The following is a 17,749-nucleotide window of genomic DNA, read 5'->3' as shown; positions in this document are numbered from 1 at the left end:
CATTCACAGAAATGAGAAGGGCTCCCTGGAGGATGGCATGGAACAATATATGGAACATTATACCTCTGGGAATGAATCCAATTTAGACAACATGGAGTGGGAAATGACCATCTCCGCCCTTTGACAGCTGAAGCATCCTCACTGTAGATGGTCTCCAATTCCCGATGGGATCCCCCTTGCTTCTCGCAGTAATTGGTACTAATTGGGCAAACGCCTGTTGGCTAAACCACAGAAATTATACCAAGCTGTTGTGGTAGGGTGGGTGGGTGCTCTTCTCAGGAGGCCAGACAGAGAGGCGACATCTGACCTGCGACTTAAGGCTCTCCTGCCTTTGACTGCACTGGGAACAGAAGCCACACCGTGGCACCTTGTTCTGGCAGCTCTTTTATCGTGGACTTGAGAGTGGGAATGGACCAGTCGGCTCCACTCTAGCTGGGAACAACATCCAGGGGCTGGGAGGGGTCAACAGGAGGAGAAGTGGACGCGGTGTCTGGAAGTTGATTATAGGACCACTCTCACAAATTCTAATAAGCATGTGGAAGGAAAAGTTAAAATATAGCTCAGTTAATACCCACACTTAAACACAAAACAGAATTCTTTGAAGTAACATTAAACAGCTTTATTTTCAGATTTCAGATTGGTTTTAAAATGTAAAAGAAATGCTTGTATTAATAAAAAAAAGGAGGCATTTGCAGAAAACCCCAAGCAGCGGGATTCTGTGGGCTGTGACACTCTTTAGTGGGAATGGGACATCGCTTGCTCTGCAGAGCCAGACAGCCTGGAAGATCTTAACGTCATTCATCGTGCAACACACACGAGTGGCTTGAAGAGGAGGGGAAAGGGGGGGGGGGGGGAATTCCCCATTAAAAAAAATAGAGGCATTTTTGGACGGAGCAGCAGTTATTTAATTTTAAAAGGAAAATGGAATGAAGTCGAACCTCAGCCAAGCTTTTTGAAGCCACAATCAGCTTGCAGTGTTGTTTTAAGTATAAAATCAGCCTTGTGCAAAAGAAACCAAAAGCGGCTGTATGCCAAATTCATACCATCTGTTGTCCTCAATTTGGCAAGCTCGTGGAGCCTTTAATTAATTAGACAAAGTAGTTACTATTGCTGGTACACTGGTAATTTGCAACTATTTAGTTTTACTTTGGAGTAATGACTATAAATTTTGTTGTCTAACTGGATAAAAAGGGGGGAGGGGAAAAAGAGAAATTAAAATTGCAAATGCAAAAAAAAAGTGATTACGGAGCCACGAAATTAACCTCTGAAGCAGTGGGAGTTTAAAAAGAAATGATATTTTGTTTTTAAAGTACAAATCGTCAAATTAATAGGTCACACAACTTCTTAAAGAAGCTCTGTCATTTATGTGACACTCTGACCCTCAATGACCAAGGATGTTCTTCGCTAACATTAAAAATTATTTCTGCTTAAAAATTGAAAGCCTTTGCTTACTTTTAAAAAATAGGGAAAGCAACTTTACATTGGTGCACCGCTCCTGGGGAAAGGGGTTTGGGTCTGAGCGATGATAAAGTATTGAAACTGAAGAGAATTGTGGAACAAAAGGGGTTTAACAGTGAAGACAAGAGAAACCAGGACAGGATGCAAGGCAGACGTCAAATAAAGAGGAGCATCAAGGCACAAGGGAATGGGAGAAAAGTGAGAGAAGTAGGAACTAAAGAAGAGAAAACAGCCAAAAATGATTGTGTTGGAAATTTAATAGAACTGAATGGGAGACTGGAGGGGAGTTAGAGAGTGAGAAAAATGATCAAAATGAGATTAAAAATACATGTAAAAAAAGAGAGCGATGTGAATAAAGAGAGGGAAGCAAATTAAGAAATGAGGAGATACAAGCAATAGGAGAAGGAACTGATAGACGAGCAAATATAAAACCATGAGAGAGATCAAGACAGGCAGGAGCAGACAGGTAGTCACACAGGTTCCATTTGATATCAAAGAACAAAGTTGTTGCTTATAGATGCACATGTTATTTTCTAGCACAATGTTCATAAGGCTTGGAAACTGCAAGAGAAGGGTTACTGACATGATTTCTGGGTCAGTGCACCTGGATTCCATCTGAAGCATAACGTTGAGGTACAAACGGAGCGGTCCAGCTAGCCTGCCACAGTCACGCTGGAACCTCGTAAGGCAACAAGCGACGTGCTGCCTACTCCTCAACCTCTTTTCTGTTCCTGGATCTGTTTCACCATTGTCTCATTGCAGGTCTTAAGGTGAATCCATTTCCCCGTACATATTATAGCAGAAAGTTAAAAATAAAATCATCTGGCCACTTTTGCGCCCTTCAGAAATAATTGTCAAGGCAACCATGGTCATACAAGCAATCCCCCTTCTGCCAACAGAAGAATCGAGCGACCTACAGTCCAGTACAGAGCTTGGCTCCTCCTCCACTTAGCGTATGTTATTGTGGCTCTCCGGAAGGCTCCCACTTCCTGAGGAGTACAGAGATGTCCAGGAACCCCGTTTTAAGATGCCGATGCATTAGGAACCTTGGAGAGTTCATGCTGCAAATCCCTGGATATCAAATTTTGACGTAAAAGGGTAAGAAGTGACCTTGGAGCAACGTGACATAATTTCATTGATGCCACCAGTGGTTATACCACAGTGCAGCCTGCACATAAAAAGGACAGAGGGAATAGGGGGTAAGAGTGCCTCCAGGTTTAAAAACAATATTGACTTAAAAAATCAACTAAAAATTCCTTTCTTTTTCTTCTTCTGCTTCACAGTGCATCGATTTGAATTGCTCAGAGCTGCTGGAGGATGAAGTTTTCGAGGTGCCTGAAAGGAAGCAGAAAATGTTTACAAAGAGCTACTGATTATACATTTGTGATCTTATCGCAATCTCTTCTCATCCTTGTCCTTGAGTGTCATCGGCTGGCGGGGGCACTGGGGAGAGAATCCCTTCTCTGACTGTCAGAAGCAGTGCTTCGAGGGAGTGTGCGTGGAAGGAATGCGTGGCCCCAGTGCGCACAGAGCAGGTGCAACAGAATCTGGGGCTTTCCAAGAGTTTGAATGGGTGACAATGAAGGAACTGTGATAAAAGTTCCTGTCATGATAATGGAGATACCAGAGACTGCAAAAAACTAGGCTGCTGGAGGAACTCAGCGGGTCAGGCAGCATGTGAGGATGGAAATGGACAGTCGACGTTTCAGGTCGAGACCCTTCGTTCGGATTGAAGGAAGAGAGGCGAGATAGCCAGTATAAAGAGGTGGGGAAAGAGCTGGCAAGTGATGGGTGGATGCTTAGGAGGGGGGTGAATGGCAGTGGGAGGAAGGATGGAGATAACAGCAGAGGTTGGGAGGTGATAATGCTTCACTGGGAGAGAAATCTAGATGTATGAGAGGTTTCTACACATCTACTGCCTTCTAGGCTTTACACACAGTTACCTGCACTGGGCAGCCCATCTTGTTCACGTGCTTAATATCAGATTCCAGAAACGGATATTCTATTCTGAGCTCTGTCATGGGAAGGCTGAGGAAAAGATTCAAGAACATACTCAAAGCCTTCTTGGGAAAATGCAACATCCCAACTGACTCCTGGGAACCCCAAAGTGGAGAAGCAGCGTTCAGGATGGTATTGAGAACCTCGAGTCCATGTATCAGAAGTGCACAGAGGTCCCGCAGATGGAATGCACCACCGCACGATCTGCCCATCTAATCTGCCAATTCCTGTCCCATGTGAGGAAGCGCCTGCATCTCCCAAATTGGGCTCTTTAGTCCACTCAGAACGCACACAGCAAGTCATCCTTGATCCTCAGGGACTGTCTCAGAAGAGGAAGGAGGGGGAAGGATGAAATCATGGTCTTAATGTTTATCACAACATAAGGAAAGGGTGTACAAACTTGGGTTGTTCTCTCGAGAGTGTTGGAGGCTAAGGGGAGACCTGATAGAGGTTTTTAAAATTATGAGAGGCATAGATAGGGAAGGCAGACAGAATCTGTTCCCCAGGGCAAAATGTCAAAGAGAAAATGCTTTTAAGATTAGAGGGGGGGAAGTTTAAAGGCGACGTGAGGGGCAAGTTTTTTACACAGAGAGTGGTAGGTGCCTGGAATGGGTTACCAGGGGTAGTAGTGGAAGCAGTTTGGTGGCGTTTAAGAGGCTTTTAGATAGACACATGAATATGAAGGGAATGGAGGGGTATGGATGATACACAGGAGGAGGACATTTAGCATTAATTGGCATCAAGATCGGCTCAACATTGTGGGCCGAATGGCCTGTCCAGTGCTGTATTGTTCTATGTTCTTGAACGAGGCCTCTAGTCCATGGAGCCCATGAAAGCTTCCAGACCAAGTCCAGGGGAATTAACATTGGCCAATTAACTTACCAACCTGCACATCTCCCTGGGTTGTGGGAGGAAGCTGGAGGACCTGGAGGAAACCCATGTTGTCATAGGGAGAACGTGTAAACTCCACACAGGCAGCACCAAAAGTCAGGGCTGAACCCCGATCACTGAAGCACATTGTGGTACACACTGGGGACAGTGCATAATGCAGTAACAATGGTTGGAGTGGAAGCACTGCCAAGGAAAACATTCAATGGAAAATGTTCACCTACCTGCTTTTTAATTTCTGGGCTCTCTGCAGCTTTTGGTGTGATCTCTTCTGACTTTGTTTCACTTACTGCCACGTCCTGTGCTTCTTGAAGACTAGGCTGAGGATTCCCACTGTCCTGATTCCCTGAATATCCCAGAAAGAGCTACAGATAAACCTTGTGACAACCTAGAGTCCAAGCTGTTCATTCCTTAAGAACTCAAAACTGCTGAACCAAGCAGTCCTGAACCAGGAGTTACATCCCTGCTTAAATAAAAACTGAAAATATTGCTGAATAGATTTAAGGAAGAGACAGATAAATATGGCATCAAACGGCACAGTCATAGAGTTCATAAGAGCTATACAGCATGGAAACAGGCCCTTCGGCCCAACTGATCAATGCTGACCAAGATGCCCCATCCAAACCAGTCCCATTTGCCAGGTTTGGCTCTCAGCTTTCTAAACTCTTCCAAAAGTTGTTAGCGTACCTGCCTCAACCACTTCCTCTGGCAGCTCGTTCCACATAGATACCACACAGATAAACAGTTGCCCCTCAAGTTCCTATTAAATCTTTCTCCTTTCACCTTACACATTGTGAATATGGCTACTTCAGTTAAGTTTCTGGTCAATGTTAACCCCCAGGATATTGATAATGGATGCATTCACTCCATCACTGAGTGCACTCAACCTATCATGATTTTATACACCTCTGTAAGATCACCTCTCAGTCTCCTATGGTCCAAGGAATATAGTCCTAGCCTTTTCAACTTCTCCCTATAACTCAAGTCTCTCAAGTCCTGGTGACATCCTTGTAAATCTTTTCTGTGCTCTTTCCAGTTTAATAATATCCTTCCCATAGCAGGGTGACCAAAACTGAACACAATACTCCGTGTGGCCTCACCAGTGTCTTGTACAACCACACTGTGACCTCCCAACTTCCATACTCAATGCCCCAAATGATGAAGGCCAGTGTGCCAAAAGTCTTCTCTTGGCTTCCCAAAGTGTATGGGGAGAGAGGAGGAACATGGTATTGGTATTAGTATTGGTTTATTATTGTCACTTGTATCGAGGTACAGTGAAAAACTTGTCTTACAAACCGATCGTACAGGTCAATTCATTACACAGTGCAGTTACATTGGGTTAGTACAGAGTGCATTGATGTAGTACAGGTAAAAACAATAACACTACAGAGTAAAGTGTCACAGCTACAGAGAAAGTGCAGTGCAATAAGGTGCAAGGTCACAACAAGGTAGAGCATGAGGTCAGAGTCCATCTCATTGTATAAGGGAACCGTTAATAGTCTTATCACAGTGGGGTAGAAGCTGTCCTTAAGTCTGGTGGTACGTGCCCTCAGGCTCCTGTATCTTCTACCTGATGGAAGAGGAGAGAAGAAAGAATGATCCGGGTGGGTGGGGTATTTGATTATTGGGTTAGAAGATCAGCTAGGATTGAGTTGAATGGTGGAACAGGTTTTTAAATGAACTACCCCTTCTCTGATTATTCTATGTTTCTAAAATGCTGGAAGCAATCATTGGGTCAGGTAGCATATGTAGAGAGGGGTGACCTTCTGGAAATGTTTAAAATTTTAAGGTGGATGTAACAGTCTTTTCCCCAGGGTCGGGTCCAAAACTAGGGGGCATAGATTTAGGGTGAGAGGGGAAAAATTTAAAAGAGACCTGAGGGGCAACGTTTTCAGACAGAGGGTGGTGAGTATATGGAACGAGCTACCAGGTGGTTGAGGAAGTGGTTGAGGCAGGTAGATTTAGATTTCTTTATCAGTCACATGTACATTGAAACACACAGTGAAATGCATCTTTTGCATAAGAGTGTTCTGGGGGCAGCCCGCAAGTGTCACTGCACTTCAGGCACCAACATAGCACGCCCACAACTTCTTAACCCGTACGTCTTTGGAATGTGGGAGGAAACCGGAGCACCCAGAGGAAACCCACACAGTCATGGGGAGAACGTACAAACTCCTTATAGACAGCGGCTGGAATTGATCCCGGGTCACTGGTGCTGTAATAACGTTACGCTAACCGCTACACTACCGTGCCTGCCCTAGTACAATAGTATCATTTAAGAAGCACTTGGATAGGTACATGGAGGGGAGGGGTTTGGAGGGATATGGGCCGAATGCAAGAACTAGCTGGGTGGGCACTGTGGTCGGCATGGACTCGTTGGGCCGAAGAGCCTGTATCTGTGCTATATTGCTCTATGACTCTAAATCTTCTCATTACTACCATCAGGGAGGAGGTACAGGAGCCTGAAGACCCACACTCAGATTTCTGAACGATCCATGAACACTACCTCATTATTCCTTTTTTTTGCAGTACTTATTTTCGTAATTTATAGACTCTTATGTCTTTGCACTGTACTGCTGCCGCAAAACAACACATTTCACATCATATGAGGATGATGAGGATAGGTCTTATGAGGATAGGTTGAGTGAGCTAGGGCTTTTCTCTTTGGAGAGAAGGAGGATTAGAAGTGACTTGATAGAGGTGTACAAGATGATAAGAGGCATAGATCGAGTGGACAGTCAGAGACTTTTTCCCAGGGTGACAATTGTTAACACGACGGGACATAATTTTAAGGTGATTGGAGGAAGGTATAAGGGGGATGTCAGGGGTAAGTTTTTTACACAGAGAGTGGTGGGTGTGCGGAACGCACTGCCTACAGAAGTTGTGGGGGAAGATGCACTGGGGACATTTAAGAGACTCTTGGATAGACACATGAATGATAGAGAAATGGGGGGCTATGTGGGAGGGAAGAGTTAGATCTTAGAGTAGGATAAAATGTCGGCACAACATTGTGGGCTGAAGGGCCTGTACTGTGCTGTAGTGTTCTATGTTCTACGTCAGTGAGAATAAATCTGATTCTGATTCAATATTTCAGCTTGATGAACTTTCAACAGAGTTTGTGTTTGGTTGCTAAATGTCCTTTGAAATGGTGACCTCCTTGGTTCAGGGACAGTTAGGAGCAGGACTAAGTGCTGATCTTGGTGGCTAAATCCTGAAAAGTGAATAAATAAAAAAAAACAAATTGATGGATGGTTTTACATCTCCCTGATGCCTCTGACTTCAAAGACCTATACAGTCCTGCCACATATAGTGGTGAATGGTGATGGATAATTAAACAGCTAATGGGAGGAGCAGGAGACTCCAAGAACATCTACATTCTTAATGATGGCAGGGCCCAGCATATGAGTGCTGAAGGCATGCTGAAGCATGGCGTTTAACCAGATGTGCCAAAGAGACAATCGACCTTAGCTTCCTCCTGAGATGCCCACCGTACAGAAGCCAGTCTCCAGCCAATTCCATTCATATCAAGGAATAGCCGAGGGCACTGGATACAGAAAAAGAAAATGGACCAGATAACATATCAGCTGTAGAACTAAAGACCTGTGCTCCAGAACTAGCTGACTTGTTCCAGTACAGTTACAACACTGGTGTTAACCCAGCAATCTGGAAAGTTGCTCAGAGAGTTGGTGGACACAGCTCAGCAGATCACAGAAACCAACCTCCCCTCCATGGACACTGTCTACAGTTCTCGGTAAAGCACCCAACATAATCAAAGACCCCACCCACCCCGGATATTCTCTCTTCTCCCTCCCATCAGGCTGAAGATACAAAAGCCTGAAAGCATGTACCACCAGCCTCAAGGACAGCTTCTGTCTTGCTGTTGTAAGATTATTGAACTGTGCCCTAGTACAATAAAATGACCTCACAATTTGCCTCGTTATGGCCTTGCACCTTATTGTCTGCCTGCACTGCACTTTCTCTGTAACTTTATTCTGCATTCTGTTACTGTTTTCCCTTGTACTACCTCAATGCACTGTTGTAATGAAATGATCTGTATGCATGGCATGAAAACAAAGTTTTTCACTGTACCTCGGTACACGTGACAATAATAAACCAATTTACCAATTTATTCTGCTCTTAATCATTAGTGAAATAGTGGAAGCCATTGCCAATCATGATAATAAAGTGACACGTACTCACCATTAACTCAATAAGGGTTTTGGTAGGGAGCTGCAACTCAGAAGTCATCATGACCTTGGTTCAAATGTGGATCAAGGAGCTGAATTCCAAAGGTCTGGTGAGACTGACTGCCCTTGATGTTAAGGCAGCATTTGACCAAGTATGGCATCAATGGAAAACATCCAATGGTTGGAGCTGAACCTCACACATAGTTGTGGTTGCCAGAGGTCAATTATCCTGGCCCCAGGACATCTCAGCAGGAGCTCCTTAGGGCAACAAACTAGGCCCAATGATCTTCAGCTACTTCATTAAGGACTTTCTCTCCATCATAAGATCAGAAGTGGGGAGGTTTGCTGACGTTCTTTGTCACACTCCACCACTAATGAAGCAGCCCATGCCTGCCTCAAGACCGAGACAATATTCAGGCTGATTAAGTGGCAAGTAACGTTCATGCTACAAAAGTGGCAGGCAATGCCCAACAAGAGAGATGCTAACCACCTATCACTGACATTCAATGGCATTTTCATCGCTGAGTGCCCCATCGAGAACGTGATGAAATACGCCCCTCTTCCCTGGATGAATATAGCGCCAATGGCCCTCAATAAGCTTGCACCATCTATGACAAAGCAGCCTTGCTTGATTGGCATCTCATCCACCATCCTAAACTTTCATTCCCTCTGCCACCAGTTGACTCCCTGCCTTGGTGAAGCGGCCCGCATAATCAAAGTCATTCTCTCTTCTCCCCTCTCCCATCAGGCAGAAGATACAGGAGCCTGAGGGCACATACCACCAGGCTCAAGGACAGTTTCTACCCCACTGTGATAAGACTATTGAACGGCTCCCTAATACGATGAGATGGACTCTGACCTCACAATCTACCTTCTTGTGACCTTCCACCTTATTGCACTGCACTTTATCTGTAGCTGTGACATGTTACTCTGTAGTGTTATTGTTTTTACCTGTACTACATCAGTGCACTCTGTACTAACCCAATGTAACTGTACTGTGTAATGAATTGACCTGTACGATCGGTATGCAAGACAAGATTTTCACTGTACCTTGGTACAAGTGACAATAATAAACCAAAACCAATACCAATACAATGTGCATCATCTACAAAATGTTAACTTCTCTGACAACCCTTTCACCTATGCACCAATGATATTTTATTAACCCAAATGCATTAGTGAGGTGGAATATTCAAACACGGCACTGCACACAACTTAGCTTCATATCACCTGCTTTCCCAACTGCAGATTTCTCCAGCCATAATTCTAAGCCTACTTCAGGGGAAGTAGAAATTCCACCACGCACTCCCACACCAAAGGGGGAACTGCAGTGAGGGAAAAGTGGGAGAATATTCTCAGGTTCTTTGAGACAGCAAGATTAATCAGCACTTAAAAGATTGCAACCTTGCCATGAATGGATTCCATCTTACAATGTACGTTGCCAAGTGAGGAAGGGTGCATAAGATAAGACAAGACAAGACAAGACAAGATTTCTTTATTAGTCACATGTACATTGAAACACACAGTGAAATGCACCTTTTGCGTAGAGTGTTCTGGGGGCGGCCCACAAATGTCGTCACGCTTCTGGCAGCAACATAGCATGCCCACAACTTCCTAACCTGTATGTCTTTGGGATGTGGGAGGAAACCGGAGCACCCGGAGGAAACCCACGCAGACACGGGGAGAACGTACAAGTTCCTTACAGACAGCGGCCGGAATTGAACCCGGGTCGCTGGCGCTGTGAAGCGTTACGCTAACCGCTACACTACAGTGCCTGTCACAGTGGGTGGGTGTCACAGTGACTGCTCACTATTAGAGCTAAGTTTACAAACAGAGAACTTCACATTCTGGGAGCTCATACTGGAAGTTGGGCGCAATTTTCCGCTGACGTATATGGACCGCAATATAGAGAGCACAGTCAAGTTTAACACAGAACAGTACAGCACAGGAACAGGCCCTTCAGCCCACAATGTTTGTGCCAAACAAGATGCAAAATTAAACTAAATCCCTTCTACCTGCACATGCTCCATATCCCTCCATTCCCTGCATATTCACGTGCCTATCTAAAAGCCTCTTAAACACCACATCGTATCTGCTTTCACCAGTACCCCTGGCAGCCCATTCCAGGCACCCACCACACTCTGTGTAAAAAAACTTGCCCCGCACGTCTCCTTTAAACTTTCCCCCTCTCACCTTAAATGCATACCCTCTAGTATTTGAAATTTCTACCTTAGGAAAAGGATTCTGACTGTCTACTCTGTCTATGCCTCTTGTAATTTTATAAATAAGATGAGATATCTTTATTAGTCACACATACATCGAAACACACAGTGAAATGCATCTTTTGCATTGTGTTCTGGGGGCAGCCCACAAGTGTCGCCATACTTCCGGTGTCAACATAGCATGCTCACAACTTCCTAACCCGTACGTCTTTGGAATGTGCGAGGAAAGCGGAGCACCCGGAGGAAACCCACGCAGACACGGGGAGGACGAACAAACTCCTTACAGACAGCGGCCGGAATTGAACCCGGGTCGCTGGCGCTGTAAAGCATTACGCTAACCGCTACACCACTGTAAGATATCTTATCTTATCTTACATATCTTCCTGACCCTTATACTCAATGCCCCTACTGAAGACGTTTCCACAGCTCTTTACCAGTGGACAAGAATCTATGCCAGATGAACGTTACCTTTCATGTCCAATCAACTCATGATAATAATCACTCACATCTTTCATTGCAACAATGTGAGACAGTCAAAGCTCACACATTTACCATAAATAACGTTGGTCACCACAATTCGTCACCACAATAATGTACTTTTGTTTTTAAATTATCTGTATGGATGACATGCAAAACTAAGTTTTTCACTGTACCTCGGTAAATGTGACAATAATAAACCAATTCCAATTCTGTTAATTCACAGGATATGGATGTTGCTGGCAATGCCAACATTTGTCCCTCACACCTAATCCTCCCTGGCGAGGGGCAGGTAGATAAAAGCCAACTACATTGATGGGTCCTGTGTCACATACGGTCAGACCAGGACAGGACAACAGATTTCCTTCCCCAAATAACATTAATGAATACGATAGGATTTTTGCAGCCATTCAGTAGTTTAATGGAACCATCGTTAATAAACCGATGCCAGCTTTTTACTCCAATCTATTTAATTACTAGAATATAAATTCCCCAGCTGCTGTGGTGGGATTCAAAGTTGCATCTCAATGGTCCAGACCATCTGATGTCAGTCCAGTAATTTAACCACTATACTGCCATATGCTTCTATATTCCACTCCTATTATTTGGCTCCAGAGATAGACGCCTGGGATGCCTTAATAAATGTGGCATCGTGTGATAGTCTGCTTACAGTAACAGGGCTCAAAGTCAAAAAAAGTCAAAGTCGAGTTTATTGTCATATACACACGTATGCGCAGGTGCAATGAAAAACTTACTTGCAGCAGCATCACAGGCACAGAGCATCAGATAAGCAGCATTCACAAGAAAAACATAAATTAAACATAAATTATACAGTTTTATTAAAAAGAACACAATTAGAACAAAGAAGTCCATTTTAGTGCAGAGTAATCAAAGTGGTCATAGTGTTGCTAAGCTGTAGTGATTAGGGTTGTGCCGGTTGGTTCAAGAACCGAATGGTTGAAGGGAAGTAGCTGTTAATCAATTTACAATGTTTTTAGGGCAGTTGGTAACTAGAAGCTGTCAGTACAACACAGGAAAAGGCCCATCAGCTCACTGCCTCTGTCATCGTATCTATCACTCTACAAGGGCAGCAGATGTCAGTGACACTTCCCTCTAATCAGAATCGGAGACACAGGCTTTCTTTCTATTCAGTCACTGCAGCGGCATCCCCAGACACATATAATACAGCCATAACTCAACCCACAATGATACTGAACCCTAACTCTTATATTCACACTAAGAAATAATCACTCAAGTATCTTTCTTGTTTAATTCTCATGTCATTGTCTTAACAAGTTCTTGTGCACAATCCTCTTTAACTGCACTCCTCTATTCTCATTCCTATTTGTTTCACACAGAGTGGTGGGTATATGGAATAAGCTGCCAGAGGAAGTGGTTGAGGCAGGTACAACAGCAACATTTAAAAGACATTTAGACAGGTACATGGATAGGAAAGGTTTAGAGGGATATGGGCCAAATGCTAGCAAATGGGAGTCGCTTAGATGGGCATCTTGGTCAGCATGGACCAGTTGGGCCGAAGGGCCTGTTTCCCTACTGTATGACTCTATGACTATGACTATGGTTATATATGTTCCACTTACACTTTGAAAAGACTTAAAAAGGAAGCATGTTTATGGTACTGTGAATAAACAAATAAACGACAGGGAAAGAAAGTTTTCGACATGGTGGTCCTCATAAGTCAGGGCATAGAGTATAAAAGTTGGGAGGTCATGGTGTGGTTGTACAGGACACTGGTGCACTTGAAGTATTGGTCGCCCTGCTACAGGAAAGATATTATTAAACTGGAAAGAGTGCAGGAAAGATTTACAAGGAATCTGCCAGGAGTTGAGGGACTGAGATATAGGGAGAGGTTGGACAGGCTAGGACTTTATTCCTTGCAGCGTAAAAGACTGAGAGGTGATTTTATAGCGGTGTATAAAATCATGAGGAGCATAAGATAAGATATTTATTTATCAGTCACATGTACATAGAAACACACAGTGAAATGCATCTTACTGCGTTACTGAGAATGTGCTGGGGGCAGCCCGCAAGCGTTGCCACTCTTCCGGCGCCAATATAGCATGCCCACAGCTGCTAACCTGTACGTCTTCAGAATGTGGGAGGAAACCGGAGCACCCAGAGGAAACCCACGCAGACACGGGGAGAATGTACAAACTCCTTATAGACAGCGGCCGGAATTGAACCCGGGCCGCTGACACTGTAATAGTGTTATGCTAATTGCTACACTACCGTGGTGAATGCACTCAGTATTTTTCTCAGGGTTGGGGTATTGAGAAGTAGAAGGCATAGGTTTAAGGTGAGAGGGGAGAGATTTATTAGGAACTTGAGGGGCAACAGATCTGGAATCTGGAGCAAAAGCGAGCTGCTGGAGGAACTCAGTGAATCGGGTAGCATCTATGGAGGGAAATGGACAGTTGACATTTCCGTTCGAGACCCTTCATCAGTCAATTGTCTACTTCCCTCCAGATGATTCCAGTTCCTCCAGCAGCTCGATTTTTTTGCTCCTGATGTGAAGAATCTCTCTGAAGACCGGACCAACACAATCATTGTAATTTCTCCAGCCATACAACCTTTCAGGAACTTGCATTTGTTTAAGTGCAACTTTTTATACGATAAGTCCTAGTTCCTTGAACATACACTGCAGGCACCTACCTGAACTATGTCTTCTTTTCCGACTTGTTTTGACTGCGATTATTGTCGTGTAGAGATGTTGAAGCTCGGAGTCAAACATTCTTCCATCATGCATATTAATGGCCTCAGACAGACTCTGTAACAGAAAGGATATCAAAGTGACCAAAGGACCTTGGAGTAAAAGTACCTGGTTCACTGAAAGTGGCTTCGCAGGTAGACAGGGTGGTGAAGAAGGCTTTTGGTACGCTGGCCTTCATCGGTCAGAGCACTGAGTGTAGAAGCTGGGATGTTAAGACGTTGATGAGGCCACATTTGGAATATTGTGTTCGGTTTTGGTTACCCTGCTATAGGAAAGATGCCATTAAGCTGGAAAGAGTGCAGAGGAAATTTACAAGGATGTTGCAGGGACTGGAGGGACTGAGTTATGGAGTGAGGTTGAGTAGGTTGGGACTTTTTTCATTGGGGTGTAGGAAAATGAAGGGTGATCTTACAGAGGTGTATAAAATCATGGGGGGGGCATAGATAGGGTGAATGCGCACAGTCTTTTTCCCAGGGTTTGAGAATCAAGAACTAGAGAGCATAGGTTTAAGGTGAGAGGGGAGAGATTTAATAGGAACCTGAGGGGCAACTTCTTCACCCAGAGGGGTGGTCAGTATATGGAATCAGCTGCCAGAGGAAGAGGTGCTTTGACAGGTACTTGGATAGGAAAGTTTTAGAGGGATACAGGCCAAAAGCAGGCAAAATAGATCAGATGTGGCATCTTGGTCAGCATGGACCAGTTGGGCCGAAGGGCTTGTTTCCGTGCTGTATGACTATGACCAATTGGAGGGTAGTTTAGAATGCAGTGGATTGTAAACTTCAGTTACCAACACACAGGTTCCCCTTGTGTGCTGGCATGGAAAAGCTTGGGAAGTCCCAGGAAGAAACCATCCAGTAATGCATTGGAAAGTTAAGTTACTAGTGCTTGCTTGGGTTTAACTCTCAACATGGTAATGGAGTTGGAATGCCAGGAAAATTCTGGGTACACGGCATTCCAGGTAACAAGTGGGCTCCGTTTTAACAGACGACCACAAGTGGATTTTGTCCTTAAGTTGGAAAATACACAAAACTCACTTGATACATTCATCTTTGCACCATTCTGTTGTACTTTGCACCATTCTGTTGTTTTGCATTTGTTGCTGTATTTATTGATATATTTATTATCACCATGTACACTGTTTACTCTGTCAGCCTCACGCGAGCAAGGAATTTCATTGCACCAGGGTGTATATGGCAATAAACCAATCTGAATCTGAATCGTACCTCCACAGTACTGTAATGATTGGCATCAAAAACACGAGGCAGTGAACGAAGAAAAATTACTAAAAGTGGAGACAGAGAGAGAGGGGAAACTAGTTCTGCTGCTTGTAGGAATGAACTTATGTATGTACATAAGACTTTTGAATTTCATAATATTATGGGAGTTCTTTTTTATGTAGGGTTGTCCGTAAGTCGGGCGTTTGTAACCTGGAGATAGCCTGTATCTCAGTTTCAAAATAGCACTGAGGTACAGAGGTCCAGACCACTGCAAAGAATTTTACAGCCCAGAAACATACAGACAAATTTGTGCCTCAGTATTTATGTCCCCTTTAAGCCCCTTCACGTTCTACCTCATCTGAGTTGGATCAGCATGGCGTTCCATTTGCATTAAATGCATCTTACTCTGTAAGGCTTGAGATCATCTTAAAGGCACTATATAAATGCAAATTACCGTCTGGCAGATCAATCTGGTGTTGGCTGACCACAGTGACAGCTGCTGGGTCAAGCCTGGTGGCGGGGTATTGTCAGCACACACAATGATATCATGTTGCTGAACGATATAACTAAGGAGAAGTGTACAGACAAAGGTTGATTCAGACAGCCTGGAGTATTGGGACACTGAGAAACAGTGGCAGAGATATGGTCCTGAATAAAGAATGGGGCACGTAAGGCTGAAATGTAGGAATTCCAAGGCTGGCCCCAAAATGAAGCTACACCATGTCATTCATTACCATTGGTATTGGTTTCTTATTGTCACATGTACTGAGCTACAGTGAAAAACTTTTGTTTGCATGCCGTGCCATACATCAAGGTAGTAAAACTGCAAACTGCAGAGAGTTGTGGACACAACCCAGCGCATCACGGACACCAGCCTCCCCCTCTTTGGCCTCTGTCTACACTTCTCGCTGTCTTGGTGAAGCAGCCAGCACAATCGAAGACCCCACCCACCCAGGTCATTCTCTCTTCTCTCCTCTTCCATCAGGTAGAAGATACAAGAGTCTGAGGGCACGTACCACCAGACTTAAGTTCAGCTTATACCCCACTATGATAAGACTATGAATGGTTCCTTTATACGATAAAATGGACTATGACCTCACGATCTACCTTGTTGTGACCTTGCACCTTATTGCACTGCACTTTCTCTGTAGCTGTGACACTTTACTCTGTACTGTTATTGTTTTTACCTGTACTACATCAATGCACTCTGTACTAAGCCAATGTAACTGCACTGTGTAATGAATTGACCTGTACGAACAGTATGCAAGACAAGTTTTTCACTGTACTTCGGTACAAGTGACAATAATAAACTAATACCAATATCAATACCAAGATTACAAGATCACAAGACAAGGGAGGAGAAGTAGGCCTTTCGGCCCATCGAGTCTGCTCCAAAGAAAAGGAAAAAAGAAAAAGAAATGAGAAATTGGGGGTGGGGGGGGCAAAAAAAAACTAACCCCAATTTCTGGCCCTATCCCCATATCCCTTGATACCCTGACTATTTAGATATCTATCTCTTCCTTAAATGCCTCCAATGATCTGGCCTCCACTGCTGTACGTGGCAAGGAATTCCACAAATTCACCACCATCTGGCTAAAGACATTTCTCTTCATCTCTGTTTTAAACTTGTAACCTCTAATTCTAGGATTGTGCCCTCTGGTCCTGGACTCACCCACCAAGGGAAGCAGCTTGACCACATCTACTCTGTCCAGTCCTTTCAACATTTTAAATGTCTCTATGAGGTCCCCTCTCATTCTTCTGTACTCCAGTGAGTACAGTCCAAGAGCTGACAAACGCTCATCATATGTAAGCCCTTTCATTCCGGAATCATCCTTGTAAATCTCCTCTGAACCCTCTCCAACATCAGCACATCTTTCCTAAGATATGGGGCCCAAAACTGTGCACAGTATTCCAAATGAGGCCTCACTAATGCCCGGCAGAGCCTCATCAACACTTCCTTACTTTTATACACCAATACCAAAAGAAAACAGAATGTATAGTGTACCAGCTGCAGAGAAAGTGCAGTGCAGGTAAACAAAGTGCAGGAGCCATGGAAAGGTAGATTGGGAGATCAGGAATTCATCCTAAGCATATGAGAGTCTGATAACAGCAGGATAGAAGCAGTCCTTGAGCCTGGTGGTACGTGTTTTCAGGCTTTTGTAACTTCTGTCCGATAGAAGATGGGAGAGCGGTGGGAGGGGTCCTTGATAATGTTGGCTGCTTTCCCGAGGCAGTGGCTTGGGTCAGTAGGTAGCACTCTTGCCTCCTAGGAGCTAGGTTCAAACCATACTCCAGAGATTTGAGTGTGGCATACAAAAATCCATGCTGGCACCCCGATTGTAGTACTTAGGGAATGTTGCATTGTCAGAGGTGTTCTTACGATGAATGTTAAACAAGGCCCTGACTCTTTTGTTAGCTGGGCATAAAAGATCTCATGACACTATCTGAATAAGAGCAAGGGAGTTCTGGAAATACTTTTATTTCAGGTTTCCAACATCCTTGGCATTTTTCTTTTGTCTCAATGCAGGCACAGTAGTGTAGCGGTTAGCAGAATGCTATTACAGTGCCAGC

The 17,749-nt window shown here is 44.2% G+C and overlaps 1 protein-coding gene across 2 annotated transcripts in view; it reads right to left on the bottom strand.

The window, feature by feature from the left end:
• Positions 1-604: 604 nt before the first annotated feature.
• Positions 605-17,749, bottom strand: part of nhej1 (nonhomologous end-joining factor 1) — a 323,760-nt gene continuing 306,615 nt past the window's right edge. Inside the window, exons 6-8 of one of the 2 annotated variants that reach the window (XM_052024822.1) lie at positions 13,904-14,018; positions 4,569-4,690; positions 605-2,793 (exon numbers count right to left, since the gene is read on the bottom strand). In XM_052024822.1, coding sequence (XP_051880782.1) covers positions 2,701-2,793; positions 4,569-4,690; positions 13,904-14,018 — 330 coding nt within the window. In that variant the 3' untranslated portion in view covers positions 605-2,700. Of the gene's footprint in view, positions 2,794-3,424; positions 3,487-4,568; positions 4,691-13,903; positions 14,019-17,749 lie in introns of those variants that run through there. The other variant, XM_052024831.1, reaches the window with a different exon arrangement.

This window comes from Pristis pectinata, chromosome 1 (genome assembly GCF_009764475.1).
Source record: "Pristis pectinata isolate sPriPec2 chromosome 1, sPriPec2.1.pri, whole genome shotgun sequence".
Classification (NCBI taxonomy): Eukaryota; Metazoa; Chordata; class Chondrichthyes; order Rhinopristiformes; family Pristidae; genus Pristis; species Pristis pectinata.
Note: the sequence above shows the minus strand (reverse complement) of the source record. Positions and strands in the feature narration are given on the sequence as shown.